The sequence below is a fragment of the Nansenia antarctica genome (assembly GCF_963989245.1).
Source record: "Nansenia antarctica genome assembly, chromosome: 6".
NCBI classification, from domain to species: domain Eukaryota; kingdom Metazoa; phylum Chordata; class Actinopteri; order Argentiniformes; family Microstomatidae; genus Nansenia; species Nansenia antarctica.
This window is the reverse complement of record NC_137676.1, coordinates 43,479,496-43,506,957: the sequence shown is the minus strand read 5'-3', so window position 1 is coordinate 43,506,957 and position 27,462 is coordinate 43,479,496. Positions and strand designations below refer to the sequence as shown.

At 40.7% G+C, this 27,462-nt stretch overlaps 1 protein-coding gene across 1 annotated transcript; it reads right to left on the bottom strand.

Annotated features, from left to right (window-relative positions):
• kcnq2a (potassium voltage-gated channel, KQT-like subfamily, member 2a) lies at positions 1 to 27,462 on the bottom strand (the record flags this gene model as incomplete). The annotated part of the gene is made up of 17 exons (XM_080534516.1): positions 1 to 843; positions 1,054 to 1,174; positions 2,369 to 2,419; positions 3,273 to 3,404; positions 4,562 to 4,667; positions 6,941 to 6,958; positions 7,463 to 7,510; positions 8,414 to 8,559; positions 12,015 to 12,074; positions 13,930 to 14,027; positions 14,211 to 14,306; positions 16,187 to 16,297; positions 16,885 to 17,010; positions 17,296 to 17,471; positions 17,587 to 17,713; positions 18,132 to 18,222; positions 27,164 to 27,462. 17 exons carry the CDS (start codon positions 27,460 to 27,462, stop codon positions 1 to 3), a joined length of 2,649 nt encoding a protein of 882 aa, XP_080390642.1.

The window sequence follows — 27,462 nt, the reverse complement described above, 5'->3', positions numbered from 1 at the left end:
CTATCTGAATCCTTGCCAGCCCCTGTCCCCATGAGACCCATCCCCAGCGAAGGAAAGAGGAGAGGGGGCGTAGAGGTCAGAGTCTGTGTCTGATTCGCCCTGTGCGATGAAGGGTCTGACCCTTGCACAGAGTGCAGCCCCAGCCCCAGTGCCTGCTACTGCTCCTGTTTCGGCTCCATTGAAGAAAGAAGGGCCAAAGAAGTCTTCCTTGGCCTGGGAGATGCTGAACCCACTGAAGGAGCGCTCAAGCTCCTCGTGGTCAACAGATGGGATGGAGAGGGACGTGTCACTTTCCACTGCGGCAGTTACATCTGGCTGACGCCTTTGCCTCCTCTGCCGCTTCCTGGCCTGAGAGCTTTCCCGGCTGCTCCCTCCTGGCCCAGAGGAAGAACGCTCGTGGACTGGGGGAGGAGGGGGAGGCAGGCAGAACAGTGAGGGTAAGTGTTCGCCACTGCCCTCTATGGGCGAGGGAGTGTTGGCCACACTGCTGTTCCAGGCGGGCTGGCTTAGGGGGTGCTGTAGTTGATGCTGCCAGGAGGTGGCGGGGTGGCCGTGGCTGCCGGAAGGCGTGCCCACAGACCCTGCGTCCATCGGGGGGGACTTCTTCTCCACAGACCCCACAGAACGAATTACTTCAGCAGCAGAGCAGTTCTTCTCCTCCTTCTCCTCCTTCACCTCCTCTTTCTCTTCCTTCTCCTCCTTGCTTTCCTCTGGGCTATGGTACGGGGGTGCAGGGTAGGGCTCCTTAGAGTGGAAGTAGGCCTCGGTCTCAGTGCGCGAGATGCCCAAGCGCTGCACGTACACGTTGACCAGGAAATCCAGCTTCCTGTCCATGGAGCCCACCTACAAGAGGAGGGAGTGGTTGATTGAACCCTATTGCACTACAGATTTAGATGGAGGTACCTTTAGACACTGTTCAGTCTTGAAAATGCCCCCCTAATGGTTACAGTAAATATTTTGGGGGGGTGTAAGCTAATCGAAGGTCTGTGCCTAAGGGCACCCTTATCCCAGAGTGTGCATTAGTTAGAGTTAATATTAATAAGCCTGGCTCACCTGTTTCTCCACTTTGACCACGCGTCCCATCATGGTTTGGTCCTCAGCCGTCTCTCCCTCACTGGCACCTTTGGGACCCTTATCAGACACTGGGGGACCTTTACCAACAATCTGGTCCACTCTGGCATTTAGGTAAAGCAATACGCAGGATCAAGCTAATGCTTTGACCCTCAGAGTCAGGACTACAGAGAAACCTTGATGGGGATTGTTTTTGTTTTGTTTTTAAGCAAAACACATTCAAGATGTAAACAACTTCCCTCTCTATATATGAATATGAATGTTTATGAATGTTTGATGAATAATAGACTAATATACCGTAAGTGAAGTAAAATGGTATTGTGGAAAAAATAGAATGTGGAGTTGGTGGAGGAAAATGTTAATGTCAGGTGCTGGATATACAGTATAGAACAATATGTTAATGATGTGTCTTGCCCTATTACTTTAACAACAATGACAATGAGCAGACATTTTGCAAAAGTCAAAATTCATCATTTAGCATGCTTCATGCTTCATTTCCATTGCATCCTACTAGGGGGAGCTCTCCCTCTCTCCCCAATGCAGAAGCAGGCATACTCTGCACTGTCAAACCCCTGTTGAGTAGGCTACATGACAACCTAATAGCTTACCTGAGTGTGTAGCTACATGTATTTTTTCATCTAAGAGAGCAGGACACTTTGATTGTCATTTGACATAATGGCAAAGAGCAATTCAGTGACTCAAAACATTTAGCTGATTAATCTGATAATGGAATTTCATCTAAATGAAAGGAGCAATAACTTGTTATACATTGTAGTATACTGAGTATACTTTTTTTCTCTCCGAATTACAGTATTCACAACAACATTATAAAAGAAAAGCACAACTGATTTTTCAATCTGCTGCTTCTGGCCACACTTCTCACCAGACTGACATCAAGTTTTACATGATGTCAGTCTGGTGAGAAGTGTAAAATATAGTGTTATGTCTATAACATACTGTTATGTTTGTCTGAATCATGTAGCCTGAGTTCAAAAGGGGTTTTGATTGTGTCATTCAAAGTACAAAGTAAGTAAATAAATAATGCAGCACTTCACTAGAGCACCTTGACATAAAGACCACAACAAGAGTGACATTCAACCCTTGTCATAACAGGTCAAAATAAATATATAGCAATGACCGCCTTGATGTCAGTAAATGCAAAACAGTTGAGCTTATGGCAGGAATTCTTATGACTACTGTGCAGTCTTTTTGTCAGCATGTGAAAAGTGAAGTATTTAGTTTTTTCAGTAATTTTCAGATGAAATGTGCAATCTGGTGACCTAACCTAGAGCCTTACTTCTTATGGCGAGGAGTTGATGGGGGAGGCGGCCCCACAACCATATCTATCCTGGCAAGGTAGAAGATATGAACGCAATGCAAAATCAAGCAACATTATGGGAATCAGTTCAGAACATATGGTCAAATAAGTTTGAATATATATTCCACACTTAATCAGATTTGTTGTTTGAGCAGAATAGTATCCATACAGTATGAATTTTTCACTATAGGAATATATCTATGTCTTGGACCTGTATCATCTGCACACAACGTATGTTGTATTTATTTGAGGGAGACATACTGTATTTAGAGGTAGTGAAATCCACAACAAAGCCAAAGAAATTACTGTTCCTTTGACTTGTTGGTTCAAATACAGTACTCAGTTATACTAAAGGTTATGCCCTATGTTTCTGGAAGATAAGAGCACACAGCACTCCTTCACTGTGGTGATAAGAACAGTGGAGTATAACTCAGGAGTATATTAAAAAGAGAGTCTCAACAGCGGCTCAACTGATTTGATTCAAGTATCTGAATACATGTCAAAGGAACACATAGCACATATGGGTATAGGTATAAATTCTGTGATCTGCAACACTATACATGTATTCAATGACACAACCAGCATCCAATGACATGGATCTGCTCATCTGTGTGAATTACAGATGGGGCCTTTTCAGTTGGGTGAAATGTAAACAACTTCCCCGATAGAAATGTAATTTACAGAGCATGTCATTCTCTATCATGAGAAGTAGAGAATCATGTCATATTGATGTTCTACATTTCTATCGAACATTCCGTCCCATTGAATAAGCATGTGACCATTTAAGAAAATACAGGTGGGTCTGTGAATGTTTGGGAGAGAGAAAAGTGAGCTATGCTGAAAATCGGAGAAGTGAGGAACTGTACTCAAATGGTGGTCTTGCCTGGACTGTAGGTTCTTGATCCTAGAAAGCATGTCCAGGTGGCCAGCAGAGTATTGCTCAATGACATCCATGACATCATAGGGCCTCAGGCTTTCCTTGAACCTCCTCTTTGAGACCAAAAACCTCATGATGCTGAGGGAGACATTTTGGAGAAGTCAAGCAAAGAGGCAATTCTAAGAAACAAACAAAGCTGTTGACATATACATATATTCTATGAGTCACACTGTAGGTCAGTCAACACATCAAATCATAATTTCAATAAAGTATGTATGATACATTGATTATAATCTGCATTTTCATACAGCAATCTTAAGGCCTGGGCTACGCGGCGCGGATTTGTCTGAAACGGTGAACATTTGATATCGTTTGCATCTCACGGCTACACGACTCCGCCGAATTCGTGAGCTGAGATGGTGACGAGACGATAACACTGGGAAGGTGTTTCCGTATCGTTTTCGGAGTCATGTGGTCGGCGAATGGGTGCGTTTTTTCAATAACGATGACGCGGACACCCACACATGTATTGTGGTTTACTTAATACTGTTCAGCACTTGGTTACATTCAATGCATGACTTGTGCTATATAGGCTAAATACAATTATGAAAGTGGCAAATAACAAGTGTGCGCATCAAAGGTGAGGCATTAGGCACGTAACATCCATATGCTGTATAAATAAAGTGAGTGATTGATGTATGTGCGCATTGTGTGCCACCCAACCATTCAGCGCAAGTCTGCCACCCAACCATTCAGCGCAAGTCTCTATAAATAGCCTACACTTGATAAACCAGTGCTGTGATATTATTTTATATTTATATTATCTTAGCAAGAGGCACTTATAACAATTATCATAAAGTTTATTATGCATCAGCTCTTTTTATACATACTAAATTTACACAGATGAAAAATGTATACATGCCATATCTTAAATGCAGACGTATGGTAAGTGGAGAGAAGATTGATTGGGAGTTGACAATACTACCGAATGCATGAAAATGAATGAATTTCTATTCTTTTTCGGTACTCAATTGTATTTTAATCATCTTATGGTACTACCAGTACGTGCATGCCCAGTGTACCTGAATACGTGGTTCCATGTGGCCAGAGATTCTTTTGCGCGACAATGAGAAAACGCTTGTGTGGCCAGAGATCTAAATTGTGTTTCGGCGTCGTTTTGTCGTTGTGTAGCCTAGGCCTACAGCTATAACCTTTTCAAAGAATATGTGTAATCCCACAATACAGAGGGTTCTTAGTAGAGAGAAATAGAATAGTATAAAAACCACTCTTCCTACCAGATTGCCCTGATTGTGGCCTTTAACCCCGGAGATAAATCTTGAGCGAGAAACTCGCAGTTGCAATTCTTGTCGTCACCAAGTTCCTCTCCTCGGAAGCTAGCCTCTGCAAAGACGAGGACAACACATCAATCACAGTTTCAAAGATTGAATACAGTAATAGGCTCCCACAAATTAAGGCTGCATTTACACTGCAGGTCGTAATGCCTAGTTCAGATTTTTTGTCTATATCCAAATTTCTTTTTTTCCGAATCCTGCTTACATCTACTTTTTAAAATGACCCATATCCGATACCTGTGCTAACATTTGCTTACACTTGAAACAACCCGCAACCCAAAGTACGAATACTTGTTATAATAAGGTGATTTTGTGCCAATAGACAAATAATTTCCTTATTACTAAAGCCTTTTTTTCTCAGAAATTCTGACTTTAAACTCAGAATATAACCCCCCCCTTTCGGGAGAAAAAACTCAGTTGGTGGCCCTAATACTCTTCCGTAGATATCCGATTCATATCTAATTTATTTCCACATATGACTGAGGCCTGAATCGGATCTGAGAATATCAGATTCAATGTGCCTTTTTACTGGTTACACATACATATCCGATCTGTGCCACATGTGAGCAGAAAATCGGAATTGTGTCACTTCTACCTGGCAGTGTAAATACGGCCTTAGATTAATACTGTGTCAGGACGAAACCAAGCAATAGGCAACAGTGCAGTTGTCCATTAGCAAGTTGGTTACAATCCAATTGGGACAGTTAGTATGTGTTAGCATTGGTGGAGTTCAAGGGTACAAAAAATAAAATTTTAATGCAGGAATTGAGGGATCTACAACAAGACAGGGATGACTTACAAACATCCTCTATTCGCCACAAATGACACCACAGCCATGCATAACTGGCCTATTTGCTAGCAGGTTAAGCTGTAGCTAGTCATCTCAAACTGCAATTCCAAGCTAAGTTCTAAGTTATTTCAGGGTTGCTTGGTAGTGCACTGGGTGAGGCACACAAAAGTTTGGGTGGGGGTGGAGATCATTGTTCTTCGTTAGGGATGGGAATCGAGAACTGGTTCCAAATTGTTCGATGCATCGGAATCGTATGCCTCCGAGGTTATCGATTCCACTTATCGATGCCAGCATGTTTTGTGCATGCACTGACAGTTGTGCATTGCAAAAAGTTGTGCGTCATGATGACTCAAACTCTGAAACTTGCAACAAGGAGTCATGGCGGAGTCTAGGAAGAAACGGTCCAAAGCGTGAAAAATGACATTGCTCAAGTAAGGGTGGAAACACCAGCAATAATGTTAAAACATCTTTCGATGCAACATGGGCGAAAATTACAGGAATGCCATGTTTTAGACATTGCTTCCCAAGCGAGCAATACGTCCGTTATGGAGTGTAAATATCCTATGCTAATAATGTTAGCTCCATGCAGGGAGGCGTAACAGATTTTTTCTTTGACTAAGAAACCCTAAATGAAAGACAATGCTGTACAAATATTCTCCCATTTAATCCATTTTAGATGATGACAGCCAGACTGTTAACACCATTAGCCCAGAGAGATCTAGGATCCTCCCAGAGAAAGCAGACATGCACATTTTTCTGCAGAAGAATTGTTAAGTTTATCAGTTTTATATTTGTTTTCAAAGTTATCCTTTTAAGAAAATGACCTTTTAATTTATTTTACATTATTTATTTTTTATTTATGTTCAAATGTTATGTTCAGATATTGCACACTGTGTTCAGAGACTCGAGATAATAAAATAGCTGAGATGATGCTGAAAACCTTGATCAGGAATCGATAAAGAATCGAACCGATAAGCAGAATCAATAATGGAATCAGTATCAATAACATCTTATCAATTCCCATCCCTATTCTTCATTGAAAGTTTTTAGAAGTTAGAAAAGGAAATTAAGTTTTAATCATGCAAGCAGGGAACTACCTCAAGACACGGCCTTATTATTTGTTATTAGGTTTCTACTTAGTTGGAACACTTCACTTGAACCCTCTGTCATATGGCCTATTACTTTGCTATAAGAAAAAACCTGTCATATGCAATCATAACAACTGGAGCATATGCTATCTATGTATCTATTGTAGTTTGTGTGGTTTTAATGAAAGAAACCACTGTTTATTAAAACATTGTCACTGTAATAACTTTCCAACTGACTGGTGTATTCTATTGTATCTGCTATAGGGCCTACCCCACAGACCAAACAAAGAGAATTTAAGTCAAACAACAGAGGATTAAAGTCAAGCCAATTTGGACATGCATGGTGTCCTATCACACAATCATTTGTGGTTGTGAATTTGAAGGTATATTTTGTGATCTTGTTCCTTCCCTACAGCAAACCAACAAAATATCATTATTTCTTACTTATTAACCCCTCAATTGCTGCAAAGAAGAAGAGGGGAGAAATATGACAAGATAGTAGTTATGGATTCTACAGAAATGATATGAATAAAACCACAGACATTATACAATGCCAAAATAATACATGGTGACCAATATACTGTATTGAGTTGTCATGCATGTTTACAGAATTGGTCAGATGATAACATGGCAAAAAGGGCCATTGAAATATTGTGATATGAAATCATGACTCTACAGTATCTCTGGCTAAGCACTATATAGCCAGTGTAGCGTGCTAGAATTGGCCCCACATTGGGTGCCAAAATATTAGCGAACCAGTACAGCATAGAAACGACTACATTGTAGACTACATGATATTACACATTGCATTACAGACACAGATGCAATGCACTTTTGGGCTTTAATATGTACTATTACTCTCTTTTATTAGTTTTTATGTGTTTGATTATATAATATTGCAGAAACACATATTTAACATAGGTCCCTCTCACTCTAGCTAGTACTATGGCCATGGCTGTCTCTAACCTGGAGCACGCTTCAGTCCAAAGTCTTCATCCTGCATTTCAATCAGCACTTTAACATGCCATAAAGGTAGAGGAAGAAAAACAGCTAATCAGAATTGCGTTGGTCAGTCAAAAGAAAATGATATGGTGGAGATGGAACGATAGAGCAAGAGCCTTGTTCATACAGTGAATGTATAAGGGATAGCATAGTTAATGACACCACTAATACCATGTATCATTTGTACATTATACAGTGGCAGTGCTAGTACTAAACGTCTTCATTCTAATGTTGAATCTCTGCTTAGTCTGCAATATGTATGGGATACTCTTTTGTCTACTCATGATTGTACATACTGCTGTAGATGCTTTGTCTGCAACATTACTCTGCATACATATGCATTAATTGTCTGCAGCATTAGAGCATCTTCTAGACGTTTTAATGCAATTAATGAAGTGCCATTGACAACATTCCACTAAAAGCACACAGCTGGCAAGCTCTGGCAACAACTGGCATTTAGCCATAGAGTAAGACATGTCCTTGCACATCCGCTGTACCCCAAGAAGACAAAATCTAGTTCTAGTTCTAGTCAGATAGTTAGCTAGAATGCTATCAGGTCGATAGACAAACAGAATGCTAGTTCGAGTGACAGTATGTCAAATACAATGCTGGGTAGATCGTTTAACTCATTCAACAGAATGCTGGACAGAGTGTACACAGCCAATCAAAATAGCTCATCACATTATAATTGAACGCACCTCAGATGTTTTCTGTGCCTCTGACAATGCACTTTAGGCCTACTGTATGCTGTACTACTCTTCGCATTTGTGTATCTTACTGTAGCTATATACTGTATGCATCAGTTGTTATCAGTTGAATGTCCTCTTGGAAAATGTCTGTAAAAGATAGATAGCTCGTCAAACAGAATGCTAGTTATATATTGTAGCTAGCACAGCAGGTCTGGAATCCCCTCACCCTCAGAGTTCTGCCGTGAGGTGATGCCTCTGACGCGGAAGGCATGCTTGGGCCCCCTCCAGCTGGGGCTGGCTTCTGCTCCATCATCACCGCCTTTGGTCTTCGAGGGACTATGAAGCGCCTTGTCCTTTAGGCTAGCCTTCTGACTACATTGAGCGAGAAGTGACATACAGAACAGCATTGGCAGCAGAAAAAGAGAGATGTGGGTATTATCAGATCATGGGCTTAGGGATAGTAGTTCTACAATATAAGAGCAACTCAGGGTTGTGTAGAACTGATGATCCAAAATAACCAGAGACACTCAGAGCACTGTTACTAGTCTTGTCTACCATATAGACATTAATAAGAGTAGCTCTGTCATGCAGTACCTACAGTATTAATGAACATTTAGTCACAAATGAAGTATTGCTATTTACACGGTAGGCATACAGTAATTAAAGTGGCGATGTTCATACTAATATCATTAATTAATGTAGCATAGAATAAATAACTTAACCATACTATATTATAGGTATTATCTGTCATTTCTTATATATAAAAACTCATTTGCGATATACATTTAATGAAATTACTAGAATGTTGCATAGTATTGCAATAATGGGTCTTACCTCTGCAGTAACGTAAAATAACGCAATGTCCTACTGCTGAAGGAGTTGTTTTCTTGTGCGCATTGTGGAGCATTCAGTGGTCAGGCAAGCAGCATGAAGCGACAAGCAAGCATGCATAGAGCACAGTAGGCTTCAAAAAGAAGAGCTGTGGTCTCTCTCTATGCAGAAAGTAAAACATTCATGCAGACAGGATTCACCATCATTTCTTCCACTCTTTTCATGGGAATAAATTAAAAGGAAATGCTTGTTAGATACCAAGGTAAAAATGCATGTTGTTTTTTTCCTGGCTTTTAACAGAAGCTGTCAAGGGCCTGACTGGGCAAAAAGGCAACAAGCAAATCATTTGTATAAACGCATTACTAAACAGAAAGGATAAATAAACAATCCGACAAAGCAGAAAACTAGGACATACACCTGTGATTTCTAGTAAGATATGTAGGTAAATATAAGAGGTGTGGGCAGAAATTACTCAGTTTTTACTTTCAAAGCAAAATAAAATAAATGTCTGATTATAGTACTGTATATGGATAAGAACATGTTTACTGGAGATTTTCAGTAGCTCAGAGGGATGAAAAAGAGTCAGCTATTGATGTGCTTCCTCTACTGGGTTATATATTTGTCAACAGAGAGAAAATAATAGATAGGGAAGTAAGGACAGAGACTCAATACTTGCAGTGCAGATGTTAGTATCTGTGCAACTGTACCTATACGTTCTCGGGCAGCACCCACAAAGCATGTCTTTGTGTGAATTCTCACTACTGGAAGTTAGAGATGGTGGGCAATAGAGGAGACACAAAAGATAAAATAATGATGGATAAATGATGAATAGGTGCATTGGCGGCGTTATACAAAGTATGAGAATTTCCGATTAACAATAAAAGGATTTTACAATGCAAGACTAAGGCTGGAACTCAATGAAATCCATCCTTACGGCAATTTGCATAGTGATTCATTAAACAATGTTTACCCTCATAAACAATGCAAACTAATTTTGGATGATTATAGATAATATCTATGTATTCATTCAGTTCCAATAAAGACCAAAATGCCGTGTCCAAAGAAGTTGCAGCCATCAATAAGTATACCTGATTAGCCAACAAGAATTAATAGCTATCAGCAGTTGAGAATTGATTTCTGCGCTAATATGACCACCATAAAGCATTGATATGCATTCAACACAATAAGCTGCTGACAGTGAGGACAAAGTGAGCTATTCTTCGCTAGAGCACAGCAAGGGGACTGTTCTTGAAGGAGGCATTTGTCATACAGGAATCTCCATGTGTGACATACGTTTCAATAAAGAAAATAAAAAAGAATCAGCAGAACATAGAGCCCTCATGCTGCAGAACCCATATGCACACACACAAACATACACACACTCTCACTCCCTCAAGAAGAGTGCCTCAGCAGCTTTGAGCAGAATTGTAGTGAAGCCAAAAGAGTACAGGGAGGTGAAGAGTGTAACACTGAAGACGGATCAGATCACAGACCTGGGTGGGGTTTCTGTCTGAGACTCCTTCCTTCATGTCCAGCCAAATGAGAGAAAAGAAACCACACACACACACACACATACACATACACACACTCCAACCCCCCCAACCCCCACCCCACAGATACACACACACACACACACACACACACACACACACACGCACACAAACTGCTGTGAGACATCCCAATGAGAGACATCGTTAAGGTTATTTAAAGACACAAAATAGGACAAGGATGAATATATTTGCTAAGGCCAACAGCAGTACATGTCATTCTGATAAACATGAATTAACATTTACATAATCAAGCACCTGTCAAGTTGCATGGGGCAACCAAAGGGCAACAGAATGATCAAGTCACAGAAGCTGCTGACATAATTGGGTAATTAGCTCTATGTTGCAGCAAGCCGGATTCACCGTACCTAATAAGACTATTTTCCACAGACAATTTGAGTTCAATGAAAGATCATTAAAGGGATGTTTCAGCCTAGATTCATGTTTAGGTGAAATATCATCTTACCCTGAGTTGTCATTATAGGCCTGTAGGGAAAGCTCCTACGGTTCTCTGTTTTCCATGTTGCTGCCGCAGCGAAGGATAACAATTAGCCTCCCCCTCTCCAATAGACACTTAAGGTAGCATTGTTTAAATAAAATGCCAAAATATCCTCAGCAAACTAAACAATGTTTAGTGGTGAGTTATGCTTGAAAGGATTTGATGAGCATACTATTGAAAATAAAACAATTCTCTATAATTGTTTTGCTCTGAACTGGACCTATTTACTCTTCGTAGACTCACTTGCTCCAGACACTGGCCATCTTCTGCCTTGACTACTGCAATGCACTCCCTATCTTCCACCATAGACTGAAGACCCATCTCTTGTTCTGAAGACCCATATTTTAACTGTCCCTCCTGAGACATCTATTTACCCTCTACCCCCTGTACAGTTTCTCCAGTGTCATAATAAAAGAAAGAAAATAAATATATAATTCTTCATTCTTTTAGCACGATGACTGCCAATGGCCCAAGGCCCGAGCATAGATTACTTTTTCCTGCTATGACTGGTGGATAGATGATTCACTTACTTCTCTACTTTACTACTAAGTCGCTTTGGATAAATGCATCTGCTAAATGCCAAAGATGTAAATGAGTAGACTCCTGTCTATTGGAGAGGGCGCAGGTAACTGTTAGACGTTGCTGCTGTGGCAAAGTGGAGAATGGAGAACTATAGGAGCTTTCACTACTGGCCTATGAGGACAACTCAGGGTAAGATGATATTTCACCAAAACATGAAAATAGAGCTGAACCATCCCTTTAAAGATGACAACATCATCCTCATTATCATCATCATCATCATCAATATTTACAGCCTGCAAGCCTGATTCACAGTGCCTAACCATACTTTCTTCGCAAAGATAAATTGGAGTTGGAAAGAGTGACATTTTATTTTGTCACCATCATTTAACACAACATCATCCTCATTATCATCATCGCTATTTTCAAACCTGAATGACTTGCCCTTCAGATTTCTCAGGAGGTCGATTTGATTCAGAGGAGGTATGAGTCTGGAGAGAGAGAAGATTGTTTTGTATAATTATATCATTATTAATAATTATATTAATATATATATAATTGTATTATATCTGGTTCAGGTACACATCCCAATGAGAAGTGAGAGTTCATGATCTTCATGCTTTCTAAAACATATTAGCCCCCAAGTCTATCAGTATGGCACCTTTAATCTCTATTTAACATTAGAATGAAATCTAAAATGATAGTGTCAGAACACTAGAGTGTTTCTAAGACCCTGCTCAGAAGTATCTGGAAAACACGATAAGAAGCGGAAAGCCTATTTATTTTTTTCATACTCAACTGTCGTACCGACGCTTATTTTCAGAATTAATCGGACAGACTTCAAGGGTACAAAAACAAAGTGATTAATTTCTTGAAGCAGCTACTGGTCCTAGTAACATTTTTAATGTAATTTGAGAGTGTTCCAATGTTGTCGCCAAGACTTGACATGGTCCAACATGTTCAAAATGAAAGGTATCAAAGCAAGCTAAACTTCAAATTGAAAAGCCATACTGTGTCACACTCTCTAGGGCTTCGTTCACACGGCAGAGAAATGTGACCCAAATCCGATTTTTTGGCCGACATGCGACTCAGGTCTGATTTATGCATGACCGTGTTAACAGCGCAAGTCACATGAAATCTGACATTTTTTAATCCGACCTGGGTCGCGTTCAGAGGTGGTATTACATCGGATACATAACTAATATTTAGCAACACGTCCCCCGTCTGAACTGTCAAGCCGCGTTTAATGCAACTTTTACGTTACTCTAGCAGGGTTGCCTGATGGAATTCACAATTTACAGCCTAACCAGTGTATAACCGCTAAATCCAGTAGCCCATTCGACGGTAACCTGCCCCATCTGGCAACCCTGCACTCTAGACGCAAGTATAGCAGCGAGTGATCTACAAAAAGCCATAGCTAAGCATTTGGCTCTCTTTTTCCTCATCCTTCTTCTTTTGATCACTTGCTCATATCTTTGCCGGCTTCCGCTGCACAAAAACTTGAAAATGAAACCGGTTGTAACGTTATCATGTTATCCATGGTTACTTCCGTAAACAGTGCGCTGCGCATGACATCCTGACGTCATTGTTATTGTCCTTCTGCACATGCGGGTCTGTTCAGGGCCATGGAATGTTCACACGGGAGTCAATGTAGGTCAAATATAGGTCACATTTTAAAAGCAATGTGAACTGCCAAACAAAAAAATCGGATCTGTGTAAAAAAATCGGAATTGAGCATCAAGATCTGCCGTGTGAACGAAGCCCAAGTAGCCAGCAGTGCCTCTTTCTCTCTCTATCTCTCTCTCTAATTGTCAGGAGAGGAGTCAGGTGTCCAGCTGTTCCTCATTACCACATCATTAGCCCTCCATAAATACCCGGCCTTCACCACTCTGCCAGATCATAGCTTCTGTTACACATACCACAGCCTGATTCCTGCCACCCTGCCCGCCTGCCTGCATTCCCTACCAGTCCTGTCTAACTGCCTGCCTGCCCTACCAGCCCTGTCTGCCTGCCTGCCCTACATCCCTGCCTGCCCTACCAGCCCTGTCCACCTGCCTGCCTGACCTACACTCCTGCCTGCTCTGTCTGCCTGCCCCGCCCTGCCTACCTGTCCTGCCTGCTGCCCCTCCTTACCTGCCCCTACTCCCTGGTCCTAATAAATACATCCAGCTTGGGTTTAACTCTTCTTTTGCCTCCTGTCTGTGACCCTGACTTCCACTTGGATAATCTACAGTAGATAACCCAGCTGCTATGACATACTGTATGGAACTTACTGGGTGTAGAAAATGACAATGTAATGGACAGGTCTACCAATAAGTCTTATTGAAGACAAATCTAGTCTTTTACCTGTAGAATGGCATTTCAGACACTGTCTGTTCATAGAAATCCCATGTCGACAGAAGATCAGTCCTTGTGAGATTTGTGGCATGATATCGCCATGCGTGCTAGTTGGGAAACATAAGATGTTATGTTACATTATCCACTTGCAAGCACTGCAGACATTGATGTAAAACAGATGGTCACACTGATACAACAGGTGGGTTGCAACCAGTGTGACCAGTGTCCATAAGACTCAAGTATTGTTCAGTGAAGCTTATTCACGCTCAGAAGTTAGTTGGCGTGACTACCTGGATGAGGCCAGCAGCTGGCTGGCGTCGCTTCTCAAAATGTTTCTGTCTGTGCTGCTCCTGAACCTTCAGGGCAAACCCAGACCCCAGGATACCCTGTGTACGAGAGAGAGAGAGAGACACGGTTTGGCACAGTATGTGCTTATATCATTGAACATATGATACAAGAGTATACGATATACTCATATATATAACTATATATATATATATAACTATATATATATATAACTATATATATATATATATATATATATATATATATATATATATATATATATATACCGTATATATGTGTGTGACAGGGTCTGGTGTTTTGGTCCCCAAGTTGGCAAGGTCATGTTTAGTTTTTTTACTACAGAGCAGGACAGCAGACGACACAGTGAATCCAATTCACAAATTATCCTAAAGCTGTAGTTTGTTATATTGAGTGAGCTCATCAACACTTAAACCTTTGTAATATATAAACAACATTTTTGGTCATTTGCGCGAAATGAGGATTGCCGACTTGCGGTTTCTTTCACCAGACCATGTCACATATACAGTATATATACATATATAACATGCTTTTACATTACTAATAGAATTGTTCAGGACAGCCTGTATGGCAGTGGTAGGTACCCAGACGACCCTATATGATTGACTGATGATGTAGGCTGGATTGTCTCCCAAGCTTGCCTTCCTAAAACATTTTTTATTCTCAAAACAGCTTACAACTGACCAATTTGAGACATTCTGTCCCAGTGGAGCCTTTGATAAACAGATCAATTGAACATAATTACAAGATCAGAGTGAGAGGCTAGTAGTAAAAGCTTGAATAAAGAGGGGTTGACAACGTGTTCTGCGAGTACAACTGAAATTAGGACAAACAGCTTGTGGATTGCACTTGTTCTATTCACAAGTGTGCTATTGTGAAAGTACATGGTCAGATGTAAAACTTAATAACATACAGAACATAAACTATGGTATGTATAAACTATGGTAAGAACATAGAACATCGTTTTCCTATTGAAGTTGGTTATAAACATGCTTTCCTTTAAATTCATACAATGGGTCTTAAGCCCAATTTATGCTTCTGCGTCGAATATACGCCGTAGCTTGCGCAAGGGCTCTCCCGGTTTATAGTTCTGCGTTGGTCTTTACGGCTCCGCGTTGGTCGGTGTACTCATAGGGCCATAATAGCGATCAAAAAACGTATTTTTGTTATGCTTGTTGTAAAGAAAATGTCTATAATGCATTGAAATGACAGTAAACTAAGATAATAAGATGGTTATCATAATTTTTCAAATCTTTATTAATAAGTAATTACAGAAAAAGTAAATGACATTTCTGTCATGACTTCCGCATTTATGAGAGAGTCGGAATGTGACGCTACCAAGCGGACCAATCACAGTTCTTATAGATAACTTTACATTAAATATGTCTATCATAAATATCATTGAACAGCCATGGGGCTCCCTGTAACTAATCATTTATTTCTAAATAAACAGGATTGTACATCTCGTAAATGTGAATCGCGCTCCTTATAGGAAGGCTGTGCCTGACGCTTCCATAGGGCGCTCCGTTGGAACGGCATAATAGCAATTTGTTTGTTTGTTATGCTTGTTGTAAATAAAAGTTCTATGATGCATTGAAATGACATTAAACTAAGATAATACGATGGTTATCATAATTTTTCAAATCTTTATTAATAAGTAATTACAGAAAAAGTAAATGACATTTCTGTCATGGCTTCCGCATTTTGGTCTACGAGAGAGTCGGAATCATATCGGAATCATGTGCTACCAAGCGGACCAATCACAGTGCTTACGGTTGCGTAGGCACTGCCGCGTAGTTACATTTTTGGAGAGGTGCGCATCAACCAACGCCGTAGCCTACGGCGTAGGCTGCGGGCCTACGCAAGCCAACGCGTAGGCTACGCCGTCGATTTTACGCAGAAGCATAAATTGGGCTTTAGGATCTCCAGTCCTTCAACTTACAGCTGGAAGTGCAAAGAAAGCCACTCCTATCATGCTGAAGCAGGCAGCGAGCAGGCGTCCATTCCACGTCTTTGGGAACTTGTCACCATATCCTATTGTAGTCAGGGTGATCTAGAGACAACATTGTCAAGGGCAGAATCAGAATCAGAATCAGAATTGCTTTTATTACATCCAATGTACATCCAAGAGTAAAACTCTTTGGCTTAGTTTCTTCAACATTGGCATTGCAGCAAGATACAAAATCATAACAATAGAATAAAGTAAAATTAGTAAAGTAAGTGATAATAAAGTACAATAAAGTAATAAAGTGATGAAGTGATGGGCGTCTGCAGTACTACAGTGGAGCCAGTCGTACTGCAATAGAATCAATAGTGGTGTACAGGGTACAATACAAAACCAAAATGGTGTACAGGGTACAATAATATTGATTAAATGCAATATGATACAGATATGATACAGTACAGTCAAGTATGATCAAGCACATCAAGGCTGGTCATTCAAGGTCTCATTATACTGCTATAAATATTATATTATATTATAAATATTATATTATTATATTATAATATTATATTATATAGCTATACATTATTTTTTCTAATTAAAGCTCAGTTATAATTGTTACTTTTGATTGTTACAGTTGACACAAGCTACAGCAGTATCTTCTGTACTGTAATTTCTATATTGGAACAATTACTTACCAGTCCCCACCATAGGGCATCAGCATAGGTCTCAAACATATCATTGTCATCCTTCTCCACTGAGTAGACCAAAAAAGAAGCCAGGATCAGACAGAGGAAGCCTATGTACCACGCAGTGATAAGTTCCTGAGGAAAAGAGTACCAATTAATTATAAATTACTAACGCTATAGCTTAGAGTACAATTTATTCTTGTATAAAACTGTATATTGTATCTGTCCATTCAAAGAGGTGGTTCGCAGCAGGTTGCCAGAGTTCTGTCTGTCATTTATAGTCTAGGGAAGCAGTGACGTCCATATTCTTAGCCATTATAGATATAACCCAACATCAGTTAAACCATAGCTACACCACACCTAAATCTAAATCTCAGCTAAACCTAAACCCTAGCTACATGTATGTCCTCTATGGTTCACCTTGCTATGGGCATAGACCACCGAGCCTAATAGTTTCCAAGTGCCCCCACGTCTGTCCATCCGCAGCATCCGCAGGATCTGCAGGAATCTCAAACTACGGATGGCCGAGGTGGCGAACACGTTTCCCTGGGTACCAGCTGCCAGCACTGACACAGACGCTATTAGCACCATGATGTCTGGGGAAGAAGGGGATTTGTGTTAATACTGTAGAGTTTAATGGATATAGACAATGTAAAATGTTGAGATGAGCGGGACAAGGTTTGCAGAAGAAGTCAATCCGTCTGTTCTCACCGATAACACAAAAAGGTTTGCGGGCGAACTTCAGCCTTCCTCTCCATCCTCTGTATCGAGAGCAGCACCCTGCTGCCCAGATCCTCACAATATACTCCACTCCAAACACCACAATGGTAACAAGTTCCTGGGGAACAGCGAATACAGCAAGTACTGCATGCAGTATATGGCTACCCATTATACACCGGAGAACATTATTCATTAACAATTATCAGGGGTGAGTTTCCCAAAGATTTCGTAGCCATGAGATCATCTTCAGTCCAGTATAGGCATGAAAGATAATCTTAGTGCCTCGAAGCTTTCAGGAAACTCACTTCAGAGCTGTATTCATGAGTGACCACAGATGTTTTATGCATTACCATAACAAGTTATGTAAAAGGCTGCTGTACATCAATGACTATGTTTGAAATGTGTATGTGAGAGAAAAGTTTGGAATCGGATTCAACATTAATACAGATAATCTACAGAATTTGAGGATGAAAAAGTAGAGAGTAGATCTACAGTACGAGACCGGGAAATAGAATATTTCTGAGCAAATTACATACCAAAATGTACAAGGCACTCTCTGAGCTCTTTTTGAACTCATTTATGGTGGCAAAGACCGAGAGAATGAGACAGGAGAATACCAGCAGGAACCTGAGAGGGAGGGAGGAGAGAAAGACTTAACACCAGAATCCAACATACTGCCATAAACATTCAACAGCTGGTTAGAAGTCAAACTCCACGACTTAATTTGACACCATTGTACACCAACAAAAGCAAATGTCCCCATCTGTACAAATGACTGAAGCCAATATTGAAGTCAATATTGTAAGTTATTGTAAGTTTAAAATCTGCCACTGCAGCAAAATTCAGTTCCAAACAACAAACAATTCACACACTGTATATCAATAGCACATACACAAGAGAATCACAGCTTTAGCCTAAGCCTGTCATACTAGTTTACAGCATGAGTGTGGTCTGGAGTTTTCCTGACTGTGTTACCTCAACAAGAGAAATTAACAGGTTGGGCCCAATAAGCATGAATGAATGCATGAATGAATGAATGAATGAAAAAATACATTTGTGCATGTATTGATACATATATTAGATTAAAATAAATAATAATTACATACAGTCAGGGACAATATCAAATAACCTGTACATGAGGAAGGTGATTCAATGCACACTCCTTAAATGCTGTCAAGTCTAATCCAATTTTCTATCATTCTCCCTACTAGCATAAATATATTTTTCATAAATAACCAATAAATGTTATATGTTCAATCATCAGAACCGATATAATTTGTCAAAAAATATATTTTATTAATTTGTTTTATAGCAAAAAAATGCGAGTGTCAATGGCACTGCAGCAACATCGACAACTTTGTTCCTATTTTTTAAAATTGTTAACCCATATTATCAGTTCATTGGTTCAAAGAATTCCTAGTTTCATGCTGTCTGTCACTCAACACGTCTCTGTCAAACCAAATAACTACAACTGTGGACGAGACACATTCTGGAGGTTGAGAAACATGAATCCTTTCATTAAAATTGTATAAATTAATAATACATTTAATAATTCGATAGGCCTAAATCTAATGTGCAGTCTTTAGCAGTTCGACTTGCCTATGAGACATGAGTAAACGGATCTGAAGTTAAATAGCAACTGAAAGCGTGAGAAAAGTGGCCCCTCCATTCCGATTGGTTTATGTATTTTTTTATGTTTTATCACTGCAATGCCTATCATGTCTGAACAGTTACCGCTGCACTTCTACTGCTTTTCTGATTCGCTCGCTCCCATTGTAAGATAATTAAATGGGGACTTGAAGTGCAACCTTTGTCTTTGTTTGCACAACGTGGCCTGCATGCAATATCTACACTTTGGGGTTTTACTCAGTATAATGTACAGCCAAATCCACTTATAAGTCCGCTGCCTTCTGCCTGCATTTATTGCCTGTCACTCAATAATGCCCTTCCAGAGTGAGAAATGCTTCCCTGAAGTCCTCTTCTCCTGCAGTCCTATCCACTTTATCTGGGCAATGCCAGGGCTATCCCAGGGGCTAACATATGTATCCATATAACCTGACTGAGTGTTACACAGGTCTTAGTCTAAGGTGAACATACTCTCACTGAGTACTTTATTAGGAACACTTGTCAACAGTCCAAGCTGGTGGAGGTGGTGTAATGGATGGTGTGGGGAATGTTTTCTTGGAACACTTTGGGCCCATTAATACCAATCAATCATCACATGAATGCCACAGCCTATTTGAGTATTGTTGCTGACCATGTGAATCCCTTCATGGCCACAATTTACCTATCTTCTAATGGCTACTTTCAGCATGATAATGCACCATGTCACAAACTGGTTACATGAACATGACTATGAGTTCAGTGTTCTTCAGTGGCCTTCTCAGTCACTGGATCTGAATCCAATAGAACTTATTTGGGATGTGGGAGAATGGGAGATTCACAGCTTGAAAGTGCACCTGAAAAGTCATGTCAACATGGACTCAAAGGAATCTTGTGGAATCAATGCCAGGAAGAATTGAGGCTGTTTTGAGACCAAAGGGAGGCCAGAATTAGTATAGTGTTCCTAATAAAGTGTTTGGTGAGTGTGTATAGTGGAAAGCCATAATCTAATCTGGCAAAAAGAAGGTGGTGGGTTGAAGACAGATTTGTACTGTATGATCGGAGATGAGTCAAAGAGAGTGAACCTAATGGGAGGAAAGCTGAAGGGGGTGACTGAAAGAACTGGATGCCTAACATTCAGTGTGATTGGTCAGGTACTTGATGAGAGCACGAATGATTTGACGAGAGCTTCAATATTGTCTTCAATATTCATGCAAACAGAGGAGGGATGGAGCTTATGCTTGCCAATGCTGGTCCTTGGGGAGCCTCATTGGAAGAAACTTGCTGGCTCTAATCCAATGCACTGCTAATGGAGATGGCCTAGTGAAAGCAGATACTGGGACTGTGGGGAATCTAACCATCAAGTCTTTCAAGAGGAAGGCAAGATTAATCATACTGTGCTGTGCTGCAGGAGACTGCAAAGACCTCCTTACCACAGTATGAGCAGCAACCCTACATACTGCATAGGCTGGGAGGACACACTGACTGTAGTTGCCCAAATAGCAGAATTGTGAAAATGATTTGCTAATTTGGTTAATAGCTATGAATATACGAATATGAGTATGAATATGGGGCAGAGTCTCCAACTACATGTGGGGAAATTACTAACACAAACTGAACCATAAGTAAAAAGAAGTCACTACAATGTGGCAACAGTTGTTCAGTAACTAATGAAGGGAGAAACGTGAACTTGCTTGACAAAGTAAACAAGCAGACTGATGACTAACCACTAGCACTCCTATCTTTCTTGGTATGGAGTCTTCTTATTGCAATGAAGTGAATGGTGATAGTGAAGTCAAAGAAACATCATTTTTTAAGATGTCTTTCGTCAGCCAGACATTCTACTGTATTGGTAAGGGCAGACAGTGTCTCCTCTCTTTAATGTGCACATACTTTAAACGGGGTGCATCATTTGTTATGTACATTTTTTACATTGCTGACAATTAAGCTTGGAATAATTCAGCTTTTTGGGGGGACTGTTTTCAAGATTCATGGACTTCAGTCCCGTAGTCTTGTCCACCTTCCCTTCATATTATACAGAGTTCTCCATAAGTATTGGAAGCATTTTGTCTTCTTTTAGCTCTATACTCCAATAGTTTGGATTCTTGGAGCTTTAATTAAATGTTTTCTTTTTTCAGTTTCACAATTTAGAAATTACAACCCTTTTTATACATAGTCCCTCTATTTCAGGGCACCAAAAGTATTGGGAAATTGGCTTGACAAGTGGGTTAATCACGTGTGTTCCGTCACATTATTTGTGCAGGCATAAGAGAGTTGTCAATGTCCAGTATTGATTATAGGCTTTGCATTTGCCAATAGAGTCTGCTATTGGTGACTGTCAATATGAGGACCTATGTGATGTCATTGAAAGTCAAGGAAGCCATTATGAGGCTGAAATATCAAAAAGGTCAGAAACAGCAATCAGAAACATAGCCAAAACCACAAACTTACCAAAATCATCAGTTTGCAACATCATTAAATACTTCTACAGTGGATAACTGAAGAATCAATTCATAATCATCATAATTAAGAAATTATACAAAACAGCTGTCCCACAAATCAGGAACACTGTGAATGTGCCAGAGACTACCATCCACAGAATAGTTATCCTCAAAAAGGGTGGTTACAGTTTACAAAAAAATACCTAAAAAGCCTGCAGAGATCTGATAAAAGGTATTGTGGACAGAGCAGACAAACATGATCATGTACCAGCTTATGTGAAGCATGGTGGAGGGAGTGCTATGGTTTGGGCATGTATCACTGCCACAAGAACTGGATTCACACCTATAATTTGGTCTGATTCAGACTGGTTCTGTACATTTACATTTTTGGCATCTAGCAGACGCCTTTATCCAAAGCGACGTACAACAAATACATTTGTCGCAAGAAAAAGTAATCTATGCTTGGGCCACAGGCCATTGGCAGTCAAAATGGTAGTAGAAGGACTTTTTAAATTATTATTATTATTTACAGTAGAGAAACTCTACAGGGGGGTAGAGGAGACGGAGAGGTTTCAGGAGGGGCAGTTAAGGTGTAGCCTGAGATGGGTCTTCAGTCTACGGCGGAAGATAGGGAGTGACTCTGCATTCCTGACAGCAGTGGGAAGCTCATTCCACCAGCGGGGTGCCAGGACGGTGAAAAGTCATGACCGGGTAGCGCGCCTGCTGCATCCCCGTAGAGGCGGTGGTGCCAGTTTGCCAGCAGAGGTGGAAGCGGAGTGAACAGGCAGGTGTTTGGGGGATGAAATGGCTGAATGTTGTGCTTTTAGGAGTGTTCTGTTGTCCTTGTCCCAGTCTCACTTGTTTCCGATCTTCAGACAATGTGAATTTGAGACTTACTATATCGGGGTCTAGAGTCACATCCATTACATACTGCTGCATCCTTTTCAGCTCAGTATCAGATAGCTTCTCTAACTGTTCAGTAACTGTCTCCTCCAGTTGAGACACAGCTCTCTTAAGACTCCCCACACAGAGTCCACTGTGAACCCTGATCTCAAACTAGTCCTTGGTGGGCGGAAGGGAGCTCTGGAGGAGGTGGTGGGGATCTCTGGAGGAGGTGGAAAGTGTCGTTAGTGTGGTCAGTGTGTGAGAGCTGCTCATATTCAGTACTCCTCTTTAGCTCAGAGATTTCCTGCTACAACTCTTTGATGTACCCTTTGGCTTGCCTCTTTGCTGCATTCTGCTTCTTCTCCATTGCCTCTAGGTGCTTGGCTTGGATTCTCTCAATTGAGCGTACCAATGCAGTTAAGACCTGCACCTATACTCAGCTTCTCTCTCGGCATCTCTTTTGCTAAGCTCTAAGGAGAGATCAATCCCCTTAACCTTATGCAGTCATGATCATCTTGTAAACTATATCCTTTTTCTTCCCCAGCCGAGCCTTCCTCAACACACATTCTTCCATTTACATTTTACATTTACATTTTGGCATTTAGCAGACGGCTTTATCCAAAGCGACTTACAACAAATACATTTATCTAAGCAAGTGAATCATCTATCCATCAGTCATCTTCCTCTAGTGGGATGGTCTTGTGGCTCTTGTGGGCCGTCTCGGTGCAAAATTGACACACACACGTCTTGTCACTTTGACAGAACAGCTCCAGGGGCCTCTCAAGCTTTTTATACACCCTGTCTTCCAGATTCTCCACAGGGTTGATCAGCATGTGTTTTTTGAAGGACACGACTCTCTGGTGGGGATCCAGGTGAGTCTCGCAGTAAGAGGCCAGACACATCAGGCAAGACTTCAGAGCCTTAAGCTTTAAGCTTCCTCTCAGTGCATACATCACCAGGCACTTCTCCAGACTCAGCAGCATGTTCTTCCAGGGGGCTAGGCTTGCCTTCAGCTAACTTTCTGACATGGATGGCCATTTCAGATCAAAACGAGTTGACACTGAGACAGGTGGTCTCCGTTCTAAGGTCTTTATGCACATGCACTGCTATCTGCACTGCTATCTGTAGCATCTGATACAGGCCAGGCAGAAGTTGTGTTCACATGGGATGGAAACTGGGTCAGAGAACATATTCAGACAGATAAAGCACTGGAACTGCTCCTTAGACGGGAGACTGAAGAAGCCATCGCTGGGAACAGACCAAAAACAGAACTGTAAAAGTACCTCTGAAATTCTCTCTGTTACTGTTTAATTTGTCATCATGGTTTAATGAAGTCATAAACCCATAAACTAGTTTAATATAGTGTTTATATATCATATTATGTCATGAACGTCTACACAAACAAGACAACTGTTAGTGCTGTCATTCCTTTGCAGTGTCTATAAACTTGTTCAGGCAAAGCTTTCTCTTTCTATCTGTATTCACCTCAGTAAGTGTGGACGTTTGTCTCTCTTCTTCAGATAACAAAAAGGATTTGCTGGGGCTATAGGGACTTGGTGGAGTAATGTGGAAAGGCTCTTTGAGTGTAAAGGACTGATTCTGTTAAAAAATATATCTCTCAAGTTTCATTTAAGAAATGATGTCAATACTGTCTGCCCCTCCCTACCCAATAACGTTAGTTAATGTTTAATTAACAGTAATTATGTTTAATTAACAGTAGTTAATGTTTAACATGTGACTAATCTTGGCTCTTAAAGCAGTACTCTGGAGTGGTCTGGGCAAATTCTAATAATGTGTCAAAACATTCAGTATTCATGGTTGGGGTGGCTGTGGCTCAGGAGGTAGAGCCGGTGTCTAATGATTGCAAGGTTTGCGGTTTGATCCCTAGCTGGTCATGTGTCAAGGTGTCCTTGGGCAAGACACAGAACCTCAAATTGCTCACAATGAGCGGGCCGGCGCCTTGCTTGGTAGCTTGCCGTCATTGGTGTGTGTGAATGGGTGAATGAGAGGCCATTGTAAAGTGCTTTGGAATAAGGTGCTATATAAGTGCAGTCCATTTACAAGGTTATCAACATTGCCAATGTGCCACCATTTTAGTTTAAAAGATGTAACAAAATCTTCCCAAGATTAAAAAAGCATAACGAGATAATAAAGTCTGGGAATATGAATGAACAGAGTTTGGAGGGTTCATCTAACTACGTGAGATGCAGTCCCTTAAGACTGACACTGGCCTCAGTGAAAAATAAGATACACACTGTACGATTATTGTTCTACTGCCCCTTTTGTCATTGTCTTTTTAAAACAATGTTTGCTTATATATTGTTGTTTTACATTGTTGTTTTTTTCTTTATGTCCTACACACCAACCACCAAGTCAATTTCCTGTATGTGCGAATATACTTATATAATAAAAAATAATTCTGATTCTGATTCTGAGTTGAAGATGTTCTATAGATAAGCCCTGTCATGCTTTTTCTCTACTCTGACTGGTGTTGAAACAATGTCAGAACTGAAGGGGAATGAAGTCCTTGCTGAGAGAGAGATGGGATGAGATAGGAGAGAGAGTACCGTACTCAGAACACAGGTACTCTAGTTCTGGGTATCGATCCTTCACACATGCATTACAAACAAGACTGTGGAGTAAAACTGCCTAACATTTCAAAGGGATTTTGATCAAGAGTTGATAGCCGCTGGATAAACATGACCACGAATTGAATTGCCTAAGACGTATTTGGTAGACACACTTTTTTCTTGTTTGCTATATCTGCATTTCGAAATGGAGTGAAGAAAACAACATAAGAATGGTGGAATTGCCCTATGTCAGCACATTACAGTTTTATAAATCAGGTAGCTGAAACCAGACTTAAGAGATTAAATGAAGTGTAGTGGATATAAATAATGTATTGAGTGTGTGTATGTGGGGGGGGGGGGGGGGTGGAATGGAAATAGAGCTGCAGTTGCTCTTTCCTTGAGAGTGGATAGCACACGCTTAAAACAGCCTGGAGATGCCATCTTGATAAGAATACTGCTGCATTTTGACTACGGGCATAGCCCTGAATCGTTTTCTTGACCTGATACCTTTTCTCCACATTAGAGACACTAGAGATTTCAGGTTATATATTCGGGTTGTGTTTGACTGATGCAAACACAATATTGCTTTATACAGATGACCCTCTACTACAACACAAGCAGCTATTTTCAACTGGTATATGTATGCTCACTGTACACTTTATTAGGAACACCTGTACACTATCTCACTGGTGGAGGTGGTGTAATGGTGTGGGGAATGTTTTTTTGGCACACTTTGGGCCTGTTAATACCAATCAATCATCGGTTGAATGCCACATTCAATTGTTGAATGCCTATTGTTGCTGACCATTCATTCCTTCATGGCCACAATTTACCCATATTCTAATGGCTACTTCCAGCATGATAATGCACCATGTCACAAAGCAAAAGCAACCTCAAACTAGTTTCATAAACATGACAATGAGTTCAGTGTTCTTCAGTGTCACCGGATCTGAATCCAATAGAACATCTTTGGGATGTGGTAGAATGTGCAGAATCAATGCCACGAAGAATGGCTATTTTGAGAACAAAGGGAGGCCCTACCCATTATTAGTATAGTGTTCCTAATAAAGTGTACGGGGAGTGTATGTCTGTAGTCTACAGTCTTAACTAGTCAAACTAAATCTCTCAGAAAGGTCAACATATTTTGTTTAAAATTGTCTGATTTTATTCCCATTTCAAAACCTTGTTTTTCATAACAATATACCAGAACACAAATGACTATAAGTTGAGGCAGGACCTTTTCATCCTTTTAAATTGATTCCAAATGTATCAGATGCAACACTCATCAATATGTGTCCCTCAGATAATGTCTTGCCTGCTGCTTTTACTTGTTCTTAGCCAAATACATCAATCAACCTAATGGTAGCCTATGCACGGCGGGTTGTCTGGTTTCCAAAATTCCAGTCGCAAAGGCTAATTGTTTATACTGAAATTGTAATGAATAATGTCCTGATTAAAACACAACACACAACGTACATTCATGTGCCAATTTAGTGTGTTCTGTAGTAGTAGCCTTGACTGCAGGCTATGCATGACTGCAACGTCAATAGTAAAGGTACTGACGCGGCACGGGAGGGAGCTGACCACTGCCGGAGGTGCTGAAACCAATAGTCGCGCTCAGTACCCTACGCGATCCCATAATAACGAACACTGATGTGAGATAAAGATGCCAGACATAATATGAATTCAAATTATCTTCTCGACAGTGTGTGTCCAGCGACTGCAGAATTTCGAAGAGCGGAATAAATAAGCATATCAAGGCCTAGATAACTAATGCATTGACATTGACCGAATTGTGAGTCATGACATAAGGCTTGGCATGAAGTTGTCATACAATATGTATTGCATGAAGTTATGCATTGGATGAGGTAATGCAGTAGCCTACTCATGTTCACCCCATCTGCAGAAAACGAATCAATGGGAAACAATGTCTCGAACTCCACACCTCAAAATACGCATGACGTAAGAAAAATACAACTATGGCAAAGTATAGCACTGCATTTAGAACAGGATCACATCATTATTATGTTTGGCAAAGAGTTCCAAACGACAGCTGTTCGGTATACTTACACATATGCGTGGTAAATAAACGCCCATCCCCGTGGTCTCTCAAGTGCATTATACAGGAAATTCTGTAGTTTCCGATAGCTGGCATTTCGCTTTGATGGTCTTGGTCTCCCTTTTGAGATGCTGGACCTCGGTCTGCTTAGAATGCTGCCCCGCTTGGGGCTTTCCGAACCCGCTATGAGTAGCGCCCCGTCCCTGCTTGATTCTGGAGCCCCGGGATCCAAACCAACAAACCCGACTTTGTGCTTCTTCTCACCCGCTGTAGTTGGGTAAGCCCCACCGTTGGTAGGTTTTTGCACCAT